This window comes from Falco rusticolus, chromosome Z (assembly GCF_015220075.1).
Source record: "Falco rusticolus isolate bFalRus1 chromosome Z, bFalRus1.pri, whole genome shotgun sequence".
Classification (NCBI taxonomy): domain Eukaryota; kingdom Metazoa; phylum Chordata; class Aves; order Falconiformes; family Falconidae; genus Falco; species Falco rusticolus.
In genome coordinates this window covers 60,933,528-60,950,144 of record NC_051210.1, presented here as the reverse complement: position 1 = coordinate 60,950,144, position 16,617 = coordinate 60,933,528, and the positions used below count along the sequence as shown (strand labels likewise).

Here is a 16,617-nt window from a genome sequence, read left to right as displayed (position 1 = left end):
GTCAAAACTGAGGTGGGTTAATACTGCTTGTGGACAAAGGGAACGTATAGTACTGCAACCATCAGCTGATTTAACTGGAACTGCTAATAGTCTTGTTCAGCTGTTGGGTTTGATGCAGGTTCATGGGGACTCCTGTGTATCCCCAGATTGCTTGTATTGCGCCCTCAAGCAGGATCCTGCAAAAGTTGGTGTTCTGACAAAAAATGGGGAAATTGAGGGCAAATTGATTCAGTCCTGGTTCCCTGGAGGGAATTCCTGTGTAACAGGAGACTGGCACTCAAATCCCATCCATATTCCTGTAGGATCTTTAAATCTATATGTAGAGGTCTACAGTAGGATATTTTGGTGGTTCTGTTCTATGTAATTTTTAAACCATTCTCCTCTAATGATACTGTCTGTTCTTTTTGGTGAGGTTCAGAGGAGTGAGTGGGGGGGAACAGGGATTTGTGGAAGGTGTTGCCCTAAATTTTACAGTGCTTCTGTAGAAATTCATCATACCTGCAACATAAATAGGCAGATTTTAAAATGAAATTTATGGAAAAATGGTTTGGAAAAAATGAGTTTTGTAGAACAGTACCTTCTGCATAGCTTGGAGTTTGCTGTGTGTTTTCCATCTTTCAAACTGCCTTTGTCGGAAAGGAATTATTCAGTATTTGGTGTTCGGGGAGGAAGTGTTTTTAGATAAGTTAACTATCTGTGCATTGTGAATATTAACAGCAGATACTGGTAGAGAGATGTGTACTGATTAAAAATCCATCTCTAAGTAGCCATATACACTTTAGGGCTATCTTAATTCCCTCTGTACTATAGATACTGGGCAATCAAATGTACTAGTTTTCATATGCTTTGTCTTAGCTGTTACGCGTCTTTGAAGTAGCGCCTTTCTGAAGTAACTTCTCAAAATCTTTCATTGCCCTGCTCTGCAATGCCATAGGCAATGGGGAAGACTGCCCTCTGTTATCCCAGTGCTCCTTAAGTCACTAACGTTTCTTTAAAAAGGGTGTGGAGAGAAGTGTATGTTTGCAGCCCAAGTACAGTAATAAGACCATGGACAGAGCATGTGATAGCCAAAACCTCAAAGTATAACGTGAATGTCTGTTGGAAAGTGTCTGCAGGTATACAGCTATTGTATTTTTTAAACCTTGTTGTCAAGCAAGTTTCACCATAAAATAAAAATATATTAAAAAAAAAAACCCAAACCAAAAAAACAACAAAGCAAAAACCCAACCAACTGAACCCTGGTTCTTCTGTTGTGCTTGTATATAATCCAACATCAACACATGTCCATATAGCCGGTAAGCATGGAATAAATATCATTAGTGATGACTGTGGCTGGGCAAAACTGTTTGATGTGCTGAGTAGAAACAGCTTGAGTAAAATTATTTAAAATATCTCTGGTAGAGTTTCAACAACCCTCATTCCTAAAGATACTGCTTTGATGTTGTCTTGTGGACAGCAGTGTCCAGTCTGTACCCAATACGACATACCACCTGAACTTTCATAGCATTTGGGTTTCCAGGAGGTTTTTCAAATAACCATTAACAAGATTGAATAGGTCTTGCTATTACTTATTTAAACTTGTCATAAACTTCTTATTGAATGATTGTAGTGTCATTTTGGCTGAATTAACCACTGTGTTACTTGAATATGTGCCATGTTTTACCTCTTCAGAATCAGCTGTGTATTCCAAGGAATAGGACCTAATAAAATGTTCTCTATTGGTTTCACTTACTTGGACTTGAATACTGAGCCTGGCAGGAGGGGAAGGCTGCTCTGTTGAGGACACAAAGGCTTTTCATCAACTGCATAGTGCTTGAAGTGTAAGGCCTGAATGGGGACTAGAAAGACCCTCTGGGTCATCTAGCTGTTCATTATTTGAGAGCAGCACAAGAGTTTATTCAAGAGGAGCTTGCAAGCCTGACTGCTTTCTGCAGTCCATTTCCCTCGTATTTCCCCTGCATCCCGAGTTGTTATGTTAAGGCTGTTACAGGTATATCCTTGTCGACTTAGTCTACTACAACAGCAGTTACAATGTACAGACGGCTTTCAAATACACACTGTATGTACTGCAGATGTTATTTTGCCCTTTGGAAGCAAAAGTAAGCCTTTGGATAGCTTCCAGAAATGCTTTGTTGATATGATACACATATCAAAGGAGCTGGCCATCAATATGAAAATGTTAAATCTCCTATTTCCATACTGTTTCTTTGCATTGCTAGATGATATAATGTATTTTGGTATAGTTCCTTCAGGTGATGAGATGTGGTTGTCTAAATCCAGCTGAAACACAGCCGACAGATCTGTGTGTTGTCTACTATATTGAATTTGACTGTTCCCATATTAAATAGAACTTCTGCCCCCAAGAAACATTTAGTGAAACCTAATATTGTTGTGATATTTTGGTCTTTAGGCGTATGCAAGAATGCCTTTTTTGTTGTCTCCAAGTAATAGAATCATGTTCTTCTTCAACAGAATCTGAATTTCACCTTTTTGTGTTTAAAAATGCAAAACTTCAGAAATTCCCTTTCATTCTCCTGTTTCTCATGTCAGAGAATTGCATATTGAGTTTCAAGCTAAGGACATCATGTTGAAAAGTGTTGGTGGGAAGAATGTCTCTCCCCTTTCCATTCCCTTTCTTTCCTCCCCAGTCCTGTTTCCCAAGAACCTGCACATGTAGGACCTCAGGCATGGCCATTTCACATGGGGTCACAATGTCATCCTCCTGGCTGGTAGCTTCTGTCCCGTGGCTGAGACCCAGTCCCTGACTGCATGGGTCTGTCTTCTCGTTTCTGTGAAATCCTTGAAGAAGCTTGTATTGTTGAGAACTTGCGTGCCTGAAGTGGTGCTGGAATTGTATCAAATTGTAGTTGGGGCAGAGTCACCTAGCAGCAAGGATGGTACCATTGCAAGAGAGTGCTGTCAGGGCATGGCTGTTAAAATGATAAGCTAATGGGGGTTGATGTTCAAACTGTCTTAGCTTTTAAGCATCATACTTTCTGAAGCTGATAGCTGGGACATTGGAAAAACATCTTAGATATGAATTGAGGACCTCGATGGTACTGTGCTGCGCTGTGCTATAGCTCCATCTTAAAGTTTCTTCTGAAACCCTGAAAGCTGTGGAAAAGGGGCACAACTTAATTGGAATTCTGGATTTTGTGATCAGACTGCATGTCACAGAATGCCCAAGTGTGTTTATTGTGGGAGTGACTTTAGCAGCTGTGAAGCATAACTGATTATATGAGGAAAAGGTGACAAGGTGGAATGCAGTAATTCTGTTTTGTAACTTAAGTGACAGTGTTCAGGGAGCTTAATGCATTTGTTGAATATTTTTTCTTTTTTTTCCCCTTCTTGTTGTTGAAAGCTTTTTATGAACCTTATGCCAGGAAAAAGTTTTCAAATGTGGTTGATTACTTTGAAGTGCGTTTTAAGAAAGTACATGAATTTTTGCCAATAACTCACTAAACCAGAGTCATTCTTGAGTGCAGCCTGAGCAGTCATTGCTGTCCGTCAGTCATCAGTATTAGCTTACAGACATGTGAGAGTCCCAAAATAATGTTCCTTAGAAGCCCGTGTTGTCAGTCATTCCTTTTTCACTGATTTTTAAATGCAGCTTGTGAGCTATCTTAGCACTTGGAATAGAATATTGTTGACTATAACAGGGTTTGGAAGGTAAATAGTAACACTGGTTTAATTAAATAGTCTTTTGTGACCCCAAGCCTTTCCAAGTTTAGGAAATTGCTGAAGGCATGACTGTGCGTTCATAAGTTAGTTCAGTGTCTGTCATGAACAATGATATGAGTCCTAATATCCCGAAGAATGCAGATTCAGAAACGAACATGTTCCTTGATGCTTTAGAAATGCTGTATCTGCCAAATGCATTCAATAAGCTGCAGAATTTGATTAAAAAAACCCCAAACAAAACCGAAGCCCAAACACTAACTTACCTGAACTACTAAATTCAAAAGAACTTCTAACACGGGATTTGAAAGTACTTTGTAGTGGAATACAGTCCTTTGCTTTGTGGGATTAGCGGTAGCAAAATGGGCTTCACTGTGCATCTTCATTGGTGACTATGGTGACTCCTTCCCTTCGAGTGGACAGAGAGGATGAAGCGTCAGGTATGCAGGTGATACATAGACTTTTTGGCTGATAAGTCTCAGTACATGAACTGCAGAAATCTTAAAAGACTTTGTACTTGGTTTCCTAAAATAAGGGTGTTGAGAATCAGGGTTTAAATGCTACAGAATAACGTTTGAGTGCTTGTAAATAGTGACACCACCTGACTGCACAAGTTTGGTGAAGGATGCTTGTAAATTTTCTGCTTTGCTTACTTGCATCCCTGCTTTTTCTTTCTTTGTCTGTATTTGCTCAATTATTTTTTCTTTTGGTTTCTTTTTTTTTTTTTTTTTGGTGAATTTTATCAAATACAGAGATACCAAATGTATTGTCAAAACCAGAGGGTTAACATCTTGTGTAGGAATAGTGACAGCAACAGAATTTGAGGATCTGTATTTATGCTTATTTCAAAGTCAGTGTAAATGAATGCCTGTTTTATGAACAGTATAAATTATTTCTTTTTGTACTGGGGTTGATAAATCCATTTGTCAGCGTTTCCCTACACTGGGCAGTGGATTGCATTTTGTTGATGGTACAGTGCCATCTAGTGACAGCTCACGTGAAGGCAGGGAGAAATTGGTAAGGAAAGATGTTGGCAAGAGCAGGTATCTCATGGGTTGCAAAGTCAGATCGCTCACAGCTGCAAAAAGACTACTTTATGGAAGGTTAAATAAGCTGAAGTCTGATCCCGCATACTTGAGACAGGACCACTGCGAAAATACTCCTTGTGTGAGAGTGTGGTGGAGGTGGTATGAGCTGTACTAGAGGAAGGTGGCTTTCTTACACAGCCAGCCACAAATCTGGCACTTGTGAAATTTTTGTTTCATTTAGTAATTTAATTACCTTAAAATCTTTGTAAACACTTCCCCTCTTCCTGCCCCATGCTGTCATAAGCTTTATGTAAAGGTAAGTTAGGTTTTGGGTTTTTTTCAGTGAAGGTAAGATATACTATACATATATATAACATTATTTATTTTTAAACTCTGTTTCTTTGCAGCTTGGTTACTATTCCCCAGCCTATGTCTTCTCGAAAATGCAGCAGTCCTGAAGTCATTTATGTCCCTAAGTTTAAGAGGCAGTTGAGTGAAGATGGCAGACAGTTCAGAAGAGGAAGCCTTGGAGGAGCTTTGACTGGTGAGTTTGGGGTGTATGTAATGTCACCTGGAGGTGTAGCAGCTGTGGAGCTGATGATACCTTGCCCTGGCATTTGCCTTGTGGCTGAACTCTTTGGGCAAGGTGTGAGTTCCACCCGGAGTTTCCATAAAGTGTCTTCCATGTGGGCTCCCCAATTGTCAGTTGAGTGAGCTCACGTTTGAGGCTCGTCTTGATGGGGTGCTGATAGGTGGCTATGGACAACTGAAGATGACACACTTCTTGAAGTTTTCAGGAATATGGCATTTACCTTGCTGACTTAGTTTGGTGGCTTAAAGGTTGTGTGAGACATGCTTGCATGCGTTTGTTCGTCCACGTGATCACATACATCTTGTTTCCTTAGGGAGCTAAAGTGCACAGATGGTCCCTTTAGACTTAATTTCATTAAAAAAAAAAGCAGTTTGGCCTCATTTATCTGGAGTCCTCACAGTGGTGGAGGGCCATTACTAGCTAGCCACTGGCTGTGGGCTGCAACTTCTCTGTGGAGCCATGCAGAAGCAGCAGGATGCTTGAGGAGGGCCCCAGGCCTTTCCTGTCCTGATAGTGTCTGATGCTGAAACTATGATTGTATCCTGGGAGGAGTGTGGCTGGGTGCTCACCAAAGAGTGGTGATTCCTGAGTGTGGAATGAAAGGAATGTGAAAACCTGTCCCAATGACAGGTTAACTGGCACTTGCTTTGTGTATTTCAAGAAAAATAATTTTTAAGTTAACTAGAATTTGGCAATTAAATATGTTCCTGAAGTGCACTGTTTCTAACGGTTTGAAGAATTTGTTGTGAAGAAGAACGGTATTAAGTACTTGGTGAGAGGGATAATAGGGTTCAGAGACTTTTGTGGAAGGGATAAATTTGAGACTCAACATCTTATTTATCTGTTCAAGTGATGTTGATTGGTAGCAAAATCAAACAGGTGAAATTCAGGTTAGAGGAAGTTGAAATGGCATTTACTTGAGCTGTGACTGTCTTCTGTGTCTCAATGCTCTACATTGCTCAGAGATGTTTTTGATTAGGGATGAAAAATGGTGCCATGGTGAACAGAGGTGACTCCTCTGCCACAAGTGTCTGGGAAGTGCTTTTAAAGTATTCGCTTTTTGACTTCCTTCCCACCCCTTTCCCTGTCCTTATGCTGGAAGAAGCTCCAAGAAACTATTGCATTGTTGCACTTTGTCTGTAATCAGTAGCTTAGAATCATAATGCTTCTTATGAGTGGCAGTATTTTTTGTTTTTTCACCTAATTAACAAATTGTCTCATGCTTCATGAGAAGGAACTCTGTCACATCAGCACGTAACAGTTGCTGTGATGTTTTTGTCAGGGGGAAAGTTTTACAGTTTCCCTTGTGACTTCTTTTATCAAGATTTGTATTATGAAGATTTCGAAACGTAAGAGTGTTTGTGGTCTGCATGGGCTTTCATGAAGTAGTGCTTTAAGCATCTGAAATACCAGCTTTGCTAATGGTGAGCTCTGGCTTCTCTGGAGTGTTACTACTCAAAAAATTGAAGTGTAGACCAAACTGATGTTTTACTACAAAAACTAAAATTGCCAGCACACTACATATTATTTCAGCAGGAGTTGGTGTGGGGGTTTGATTTTTTTTTTGTTTTGTTTAACTTTTAAATAGGGTGGTGGTCTTTAAAAATGGAACTTTTCCATGTAAGCCCTCCAGATAGGAGAAGGCAGTCTAATCGAAAACAAATGAAGCAAATGTGCACTGCTGCTGTAGTCTCTGGTCTTTATCTCTATGCTTGAATTACTGCTTGAGGCCTTTATGAAGGGAAATGGATATGCTTTTTGTCTGCTTGCAATATGTTGTGCAGGGTTTCATGTCAGGATTTGGGAATAAAGTGTGCAGTGATGCTAAACTGCTTTATTACTAATGCACTTTAAATGAACCTGAATACCCTGAGACTTTGGTCTCCTAAAATAGTTTAAATATCTTAATAGCTTTCATGATACTGATTAAATTAATCAAAGTCATTCTGATGACAGAAGGTTCTTAGTATTCTTTTGGGATTTTTAAATAAAATTCATTTTAAAGAAAGCACTGCAGATAGAGAACTATTTCCTGAAATTGTTTCAAATGCTCAATAACATGAAGTTAATGATTTCAGTGTTACCTTGTTACCTTGGACTTGATTTACATGATTTTTACATGCTTAAGTTGTGGGGTTTTTAAGTTTCTGTAATTGTTAGGAGTGGCTCACTGTTCTGGTTTGAAACTAAAAGAATCACAGTACCGCTTAAAAAAATAAGAGGGGATGAGAAGGCCTTCAGTTAAAATGAATAAGCTGTAAGTCCTTGTTTTCAGTTTACTTCTATGCTCACACCTCCCTTCCTAATTTGAGTTTGAGTCTTCATGTGTCTGAAGAGATACTCATGGCCCGTGAGGGGCAAAAATATTTGGAGACCTGTAATTTGGAAAAGTACTTGATCTTTAATATTACTTTACACTGATTGCTGTTTTCCTTTATTTTTAATTCTGTTTTGTTGCTTTTGATACTCTAAACTTAAATGCTCGCTTAGTGGGGATCAGTCCATTGAAAACAGTTCATGAGGATATTTTGAAGTTGCTTAAGGTACAATCCCTACTCCTGTTGTTCAAAAATATTACCTTTGCTAAACTCCTGGAAATTGAGTGGGAGTTGAGAGATGACTTCTAGCTTACAAATCTGCAGAGTATTCCTATGCTGATGCTTGTTGCTCAATCTAAATGTTAGAAAATAAGTTAATTGTACTTTTGTGATACTTTCTTTGTGTTGCTGTTAGAACCACAACATTATTGAGCCATAAAGGTAAGTAGTATTAATAACAGAAAACAAAAATAAAAATGTAATTTGTTTATATAAAACAGAATAGTTCAGCTCCTGCAGGGCTGAATACTAGGAGAGGTAAATAGATAGGGGTTTTATCTCTGGGAATAGATCCCAAATAAATGAGTTTATTGGACTTTACAACAGGGAATAATGTTATGCATGACAAATGAGAAGAAATAAAATCTGTATTATTGCAATATGTTGAATGAGACTTAAAAAACCTGAAGGTTTACAGTTACTGAGAACCTACTACTCTAAATTGGCTGAAGTAAATTGCAAAATTCTTTGTATAGGAATTTGAGAAAAATTGAGAATGATGTGCAAGCTCTTTCCAGTGGGAAATCAACACAAGGGAGGGAAGGTTTGGAAACTTGGAGAGGTGAGATGGAAACTAAACTTACATTCTACACAGCTTCAGGGAAACTGGAACCCAGGTTTGTTTTTTTTTTCCTGAATTGCCTTGTTTTATGCAATCTGGCAACCACACGTTTTCAGTGACAAAGAATGCTCTTAGGAGTTGAGAAAAATTCAGTCAATGTTTTTCAAATAAATCTACTTTTGCTTCCTGTTGAAAATTGTTAGGGAAGCACTGATATTAAATAAAGTTCAGCCAATAAAAGAAATAAAATACTGCTTCCTGGAGACACAATGCTATTATATTTTGGAGAAGTCACTTCAGCCTAATTGTTGCAACATTATTGCTTCTCTTAATCTTCATCCCCAAGAGAGGGAGGAAGACGACTTCTGGAGGGAGGCTGAATTTGGAAAACGACTGTATTGGATGTAGTCTGCTATTACTCCAGCAAATCTACTTTAATACTGCTTGTTGTGAAGTGTTAATAGTATTGCTTAATAGAAAGAAAGGATGAAAAATAGTGTTTCATAACGGGGGTTGCTAAACATAAGCATCATCTGAGATAAAACAGCTTCAGAGTGAAAGTATTTGAAAGTAATTTATGACCAGTACCTCTTTTAGTTTAAAATGTCATGTTTCCAAAGGGTTATAAAGTTTTGGGTAGCAAAACCACTTACACAGTAATTAGCGTTTGCCTTTCTCTGCCTTTGCATCATAACTCCTTTCCTGCTCCAGCTTACCCTTCCCTGTGTTCACCCATTCCTGTAACAGCACTTGCGACATCCTTTACCTGGGGAGTAAACTGGAGCTTTGAAAGTTCTGCCACAGGTGCTGTAAACACAGTCGTTGCACAGTTTGTTCAGCTGTGAAGTAAGTCCTGTCACAAAGCTGAGCTGTAGCTACTCGTTTAGTAGCCCAAAGTAAGTAAGTAGAGAGGGAAAGGATCATTGCTTCATAAGGATGCTGGTGCCCGCTGGGTGTGCAGGGGTGTTGGAGGAGTGCTGGGCAGACTGAAAGCAAAGCACGGTCAGGTCAGGTCAGCTCTGTGCTTCTTGGGACAATAGACTTTGGTGTGTACAATATGTATTTAAATGCTTCTCGCCCTAGCCTTAGATGGCCTTCTTAAGGATTCCTAACAGTGCACAGAGTGGGGCTTTAAACTTGTTTCTAATCAGGAGAAAAGATGTTTAATTAAAAAGCTGCTTTTCTGTGGTGGCTGGTTTTCTTGATCTCCACAGACTTCAAAGGACTGTCTACAGTCAGAGGGTTTTTGGCTTAAATTGTCTACAGATTTTAGTTTGCTGTGTTCAGAGATGCTTAAATAGAATTCATGGCAGAAAGTAATGTGAAAGGCTGAGAAATTAAATAAGCTCTTACTGCAAAGGGGGTTAACCTGGCAAATCACTTGGACAAGCAAATCAAATTGGCCTTGCTTTCATGTCTCATTGCTGCTCATCTGTACTGCAGTGTGCGGTGCAGGTCTGTTCCGTCTTCTCAGCTGCCCTGGTGCAGCATTTGGAGATTGATGTCTCCCTTTCTACTTCTGAAAGGTATGAGAGCATATTGTTGGAAAGATTTTGTAGTCTGCAGAGTGCTGCAGCTAGCTCAGTTGTCTCTCTGCTGTACCAATAAGCTCTGCAGTGAGATATAAAGGAAAAAAAATACACTTTGTTACCTGTAGCATCAACTTCTTATCTTGCCTCCTGTTATCTCATCAATAACTGCCTGGAAACAGGCTTCCTGCTGGGCTAATTGTCTCTAATTGTGGTACGGCTGTTATCTTGCTAACCTTAAATTGATCTTACAGAAATACTGGTGACATAACACATACAGATTTAATTTTATAGAATTTTAATCCAAAGATTTGAAAGCACTTACATTAATGAATTTACCTCATGATCTAGTGAAGAGCTGAAAACTAAGAATCTTGGGATGTGTATTTTTTTTATATTCCTGCTTTGATCAGCTTTCCACCTCTGAGTCATCAGTCATCCAGATATACTCGGCAGTTACTGCTGTTCCCTTATAACTAATCTGTGGTTGATTTGAAATGAATCTGGGGTTTCTTTGTTTTCTTTGCATCAGAGATTCATTGCTTTACAAACACTAACTGGCAGAAAGGTAACAGCTTTATGGGCCATGAAGAATAAGCTATTCTCTCATCCTTGGGTTGGCATGTGCTGGCAGGACTTTGAAGGGAAGTCATATAGGGGACCAGCTGGCAGTGGTAGAAATCCAGGGTTTTCACAAACATTATGCTGTGTATCTTTTTCTTATTAATATTGCTGAAAATGCAGATTAGCTCATGAAACCTTACAGTGTCAAATACTTGATTCAGCTTGGTGGATGAGGAGAGCTAGGCATACAATCAGGGGACTTGTATCTTGAAACCTCTTTGGAAATGGTAACTTCCCATTCTGTACAATGCTTGTCATAACTGTAATGTCACTATTTTAGTGGCAACATTTTAAAAAGATCATTAATGATGTCCAGCTGGTGTAGATAAGGGGAAGTGTTCCCTATTTCCTCTGTATAATGTCAAAATAATTTACTGACTTCCAATTATGGGACTTATTAATTATGCATGTACAATTCCATAAAAACTCCTGTGATTTCATGGCTGCGTCTGGGGATACAGCTTGGTGGGCTTTATTGGCCTGTCTCAGGCTCCAGAAGCCAGGGTGCTGTGGGATGCAGAGGAAGGATGGCTGCCAGTGCCAAAGCTCTCAGATGTGCCTTTTTGTAGAAATTTTACTTCCTGCGTTTTCTTCCCCTCAGATATCAGAGCAGAAATGAGTTTCAAAATTGCTTTCATGTTTGTGATGCATGACAGGACTGGATGTACTCAGTTTAGAATGTCTTTTTTTCAGCTGCAGCTGCCTGAGGGCTCTCCCCGACAGTAGTGGAGAGAGGGTGGCAGCCCAGCACCAGCGCTAACACCCCTCTGTCTTGGGTACAGAAGGTTCAACAGCCAGGTGTGCATGACAACAGGCACAACACTCTTCATTCAGTAGCATTGCCTACCCAGAACATGTGCTGGAGTCTTTTCACTGCCTTCCTCAAAGGCTTCCTTAAAGCACTGTACCACATGTTAAACTTCATCCAGAATTAGTGGAAAGAGATAGGTGCAAGCTATTCTGTAATTACACACCTGAGAAAATGTTTTTTCCCAAGCATGCAGTATAAAGCTGTCTTTTACAGATGAAGTAAATATATTGTGCTGTGAAATACACATTTCTAAATGGTTCTTGGTGCACTGGTGGTTGAGATGACACTATCTTATGTTTGTCACTGTCAGTTACCTTCATCATCTAAGGCAGGCGTCCTCAAACTGTTTAACCAGGGGGCCAGCGCGCGGATGCAGTGGCAGGCAGTCATCTGCGGCTGCTTGGTTTCCCCCCCAACCCCCGGCAGGGGAGGGCGGGTGGGTCCTGTAAATACTGGGGGCTGGATTGAGGACCCTGGGGGGCCGTAGCCGGCCTGTGGGACATAGTTTGAAGACCCCTGGTCTAAGGCTTCAATCAGCCTGCAGAGTTGCGTTTTTACTTCCCTGTGTGCCTAGCAAGATAATTTCCATATTCTTTCATGTCTGAACTCTGCATCATGTAATAGTGTACCTTGAGAACAGAAGATACTGTATTCCTGTCTCATTATTTTACCTTTAACTCCTTGATTGCGGCTTAATTTTGCTTATAATTAATGTCATCGGAACATGTGAAGTTGGTGTTGAGATCAAAGTAAACTGTAGCAGTAGAGTGCCCGCTTAGCAGATGCATTTGCAAGTTGGCTGTTTGAGGGGTGGAGAAGTAAAGTTTAAACTTCTCTGGGATACTTATAAGAGCAGCTTGAAGTTGATAAGTCATCTTGAATAGTAGAAAATAAAATGTGGAGAAAGTGAACATGCATATTAAATTTCTGAAGTTTGCATTGTAGCTCCTTAAAAATACCGCAAGAGCTGTTGAATTAGCTGGCTGAAGTATATTCAGCAAAGTACCTGGAGAAGCACACATGAAAGAACTTGCCTGGACTTAGTTAAATGCTTGAGTTTAATCAGCTGAATACCTAAATTAGAGCTCTGTGAGGGCTGCAGTCCTGTTGTTGCTAGTAACTCAGCTTGTTAGTGCAAAACTGTCTCTGTGCTGTGTTTATAAATACATATAATTGCACATCAAGACTACATTATCGTACTCCTAGGGCTTACATCTTCCTCTTTCACTGGTGGACTCTGTTGAATGGATGTTGTGAAGCCAGTGGTCTGACCACATGTGGAGGGAAATTGCACCTGCTTGCTCCAAGACATATGCTTTAACATCAGTTGAATGTACAGCTTGAGAAACGCTTGAGAAGAAGGGAAAGTACTTCTTATGCTTAGTCCTTAGGTGAAGGTTGAGGACTTGAATGGAAAAGTCTATAGATATTTTCCTGTGAAAATAAGGGCAAGCTGTTCTATTGGGAAACTTCGTCTTTTGAAAAATACTGTAAACATATAGTTACAAATAATTCTTCAATCATGTGGCCTAGGAAGGTATATATGAGGCAAAAATAGGGATCGTAGTAGGTAGGGACTATAGAGAAAGCAGTGTGTTGGCACATCACTTCACACTTGTCATTCCTAATAGGGTTGTGGGCATTTTCTTCACAGTGCAGTGGAAGATAGTTATGTCATATTTATCATAATTTCTTTGAAGCAGGTAGCAAAAGATAAATGTTAAGGTGGTAGAGAGCTGGCAGCCAAGAATACTGGCAGCAGGCTGAAGTAGCTGTTCGCATCGTGGTTGAAGTGAGCAATGGTGAATTTTCTGATGTTCTTAAAGTTAGAGCATGTGTATGCTATGCATAACCTGGTTGTTGCAAGTCTGCCAATATTTAGAGTTGCAAGTAAGAGCTATCTCTGAGCTTTCGGTGTGCAGGATTCTTCTTTTTGCAAAATTACATATCAGAAGGAGCAATACAGCTTTCTCATCATCACTTAAACATAGTCCAGTTTAATGTACTTTTTGGACATGAGACTGCTGAAGATTTGAGACAAGTAATTTCTAAATTATAACTGAAGGTGGAAGATGTATAGGTATGAAGTTTAAGCTCATTTAGTAATTCTCAGCCATCCCACTGTGGTATGGATGTGAGAGGGAGAGGGGAAGAAGACTACTTTAGCTGTAGGGAAGATTTTTCTAATTAAGGTAAAGCAAAGCCCATCTTCTGAGACTGATCTTTGAGGAAGCATGTGTGGTTTTTTAGTCTCTTTTGGCCTTACGCAGTAAGGCATACAACAAATATGTGCATGCTGGATGACGGAAGTAAGTAACAAAGATTCCATTAGGGCTTTCTACAGATGCCCATTATAAAAGGAAGTTGGGCGTGTGAGAGGCAGAGGGAGATAACGGTGAACTCCAGGGTTGTATTCCCTGTGTCTACCAATGAGTATTAAGTTATTGCCATATGTAATCAACTTAAGACACCTTTCATTGACATGTGTTTTGATAAATGTGCTGGGATAATGAGGGCTGCATTCAGGTGGGGAGAGACGCCATTGGTTACAGTGTTGTGACTTTGGGCTCTCTTGATAGTTTCAGGCGCAGGAAGGGTAGCAGAGGTGCCAGCAAAGCCACTGTGGAAGGCATGGGAGGCGCTCAGAGGCCATCTTAGGATCGAATGGGACAGCAGCAGGGGACGTGTATCAGTAGTTGACTTGTCTGCATCAGTAGCTGATGAAAGTAATAAGAAAATTACTACTGGTGTGGCAATGGTCTGTTGTTAGATGGAGATTGGCCTGGACACTGGCAGTATTTATGTGCTGTATGTGGGCCAAAAATGCCAAATTAAGATGGAAGGGATCAGGTGGAGTTGAGGTGAATTCTTCTTCAGAAGAATTCTCTATATGCAGAAGAGATAATTCTTCTTCTGCAGCATTAAACTTGGAGGCAGAAATGAATGCAGTGTAAAAAGTAATAACGCATTTCAGCTTAAGCTTTATGTGTAATACCAGTGCTTAAACCAAGGCCAGGCTGGATGTGAGTTTTGAGCAACCTGGTCTAGTGGAAGGTGTGTCTGCCCATGGCAGGGGGCTGGAACTAGGTCATTTCTAAGGTTCCTTCCCAACCAAACTGTTATGTGAAAAGTGTGGTTATGTGTAAACTCAAGGGGTTCTTAAAGAAAATGTGAAAGGGGGAAAATACATGCAATAATGAGTGAAACTGTAACAGGAGAAAATGTGGGAGTACTGCAGCAGCAAGAAAAAGGAGTGGATAGTCTGAGGGGGGTTTTTTCTTTTTTTTTTTTTTTTTAAGGGAGGAATCCAGGGAGAGTTGCTGACCAACTAGTGGTGAGGGACTGTTTTGTTAAATGGTGGTTCAACATAGTGGCACTGTAATCCCTCAAAGAAAGTGGACTGAGTTGGCAGATATTTTTTTTTTTTTTCTGTAAGAAATGTTGATGTTCCATTTGCCTTTGGAAATATAAAAACCTCATTTCATTCCTGTAAAGTTATCCAACTTTTCTTATTTTAAGCAGCACAGGATTGAAAGTACAGCTGTTATTTAAAGATATTTGTTGCAGTTGGGTTCTTGTTGGTAACTGCTTATCTCCTGGTAATATCTCTCTGCATAAAGGTTAATGGTATCCCAGATAAGAGATTTATCTGTTACCATCTTTTTGTATAAGCCATGGCTTTTTCTGCTTCTATAGAAAGCGTGTTATTTATATGCTATTTTTGTGTTTAAAAGCACGTGTGGATGCACTATGATAAGAACTGGAATTTGCAGACAGTGTGCTATGCTTACCTTGATTTCAGTATGTTGTGAAATCTACAGTGCCCTCAAGGCTCCTGTTTGGGGTAAGGATGGGAGGACAGGTCATTCCAGCTTACATTTTCATTGGCAGTTTTGCTAGTGTTGACTGCCTAATTAGGTACTCCACAGGCTATCCAAAGTTATTTTAAATATTTCTAGAGGTTAATCATGAAATAAATGGAGTATTAAGTGAATTCTTACAGTGCAGACACTGGCCCTGTGATGCTGAGTTAATGTACTCTGGTTTCTTGTCAGTCAGGCAAAATCTTACAGTTGAAGGAAAGGCTTAGTGTAAGATCTTCTTGTTGTAAAGAGTAGGTTTGCCTCCCATCTTGCCTCTGTACTAAAATATCTTAGACTTTCTTTCAGACATTTGAGCAAGATAAAAACTGAGTAAAACAGAGATGCTTGTAAAGGACAAAGAATAACGGTGTCCATTGGAGATGTTCTGTGTCAGCATAGCCCTGCCCATGGTAAGGTACCTCAGAGTGCTGTGCTCTGCTGGGTGACTGACATGAATAGGAATCACAATATTGGTTTGCCATATTTTGGGTCTGGCTCACATTTAAAGCAAAAAGTAAGGACAAACATTAATAATAAACCTTTCTGGCTTGGGATCCAAACCTAAACAAAACCAGATTAATTTATGGACAAAATACAAATGATGGCCTTCCATTTTGTTTTTTTCCCATGGGACGCTCAGTGGGTTTATCTGAAATGAGAATCAGTGTACTCTGGGAAAAGCCTAAAGTCTGACAATGGATTTTGAGACTATTTTCAAACCCTGACTAGGAAGTGCATTGGTTAACCAAAGGGTGATGCTCTTCCGCAGTTTTAGAACAAGCTTTAATAAACAAGGCCTTTTCTTACTTGCATTCTTTTTTTCCTAAAGATCAGACGACAACTCTATTGTTTTCAAGTATTGATTCCTATGATGATAAAATGCACTAAGAGTATGCTAACAGTGATCAACTTGCAAATTGTTTAATGTAATTTTCCTGTGGCTTCTAGGGTGGGGTAATACAGAGTTTCTGAGTGACTTGTGTAATATATGCCTACTTGACAAAACAGGTGTTGCCAAAGCATTTTACTGGTGTTACCAAGAGTGATACAATATTTGGAGCTGGCTTGACTTTGCTGGAATTTTAGGAGCCTTCTTGCAGAGTTTCATTACAGTGTTGTAGGGTGCATTCTAGCTGGAGAGTTTTGTAATGAGGGGAGCCAGCATGAGGAAATATGTGGTTTCACCCAGAGAACCTCATCTTACCATTGACTTGAAGGAGTAGAGTCAAAAAGCAAGTAAAGGAAATGCAGACCTCTTTTGATGTGGAAAGCATTAAAGAAATAAAACATACCTGTTTAAGCGTGAGGTATATATAGCTTTTTTTTTCCCCAC

The 16,617-nt window shown here is 39.8% G+C and overlaps 1 protein-coding gene across 1 annotated transcript in view; it reads left to right on the top strand.

The window, feature by feature from the left end:
* The window catches only part of LOC119141562 (microtubule-associated serine/threonine-protein kinase 4-like), a 57,545-nt gene extending 52,309 nt beyond the window's left edge, over positions 1-5,236 (top strand). The window contains exon 2 of the mRNA XM_037374016.1: positions 5,114-5,236. Coding sequence (XP_037229913.1) covers positions 5,114-5,164 — 51 coding nt within the window. The 3' untranslated portion in view covers positions 5,165-5,236. The remainder of the gene's footprint in view (positions 1-5,113) is intronic.
* The last annotated feature ends 11,381 nt before the right edge of the window (positions 5,237-16,617 follow it).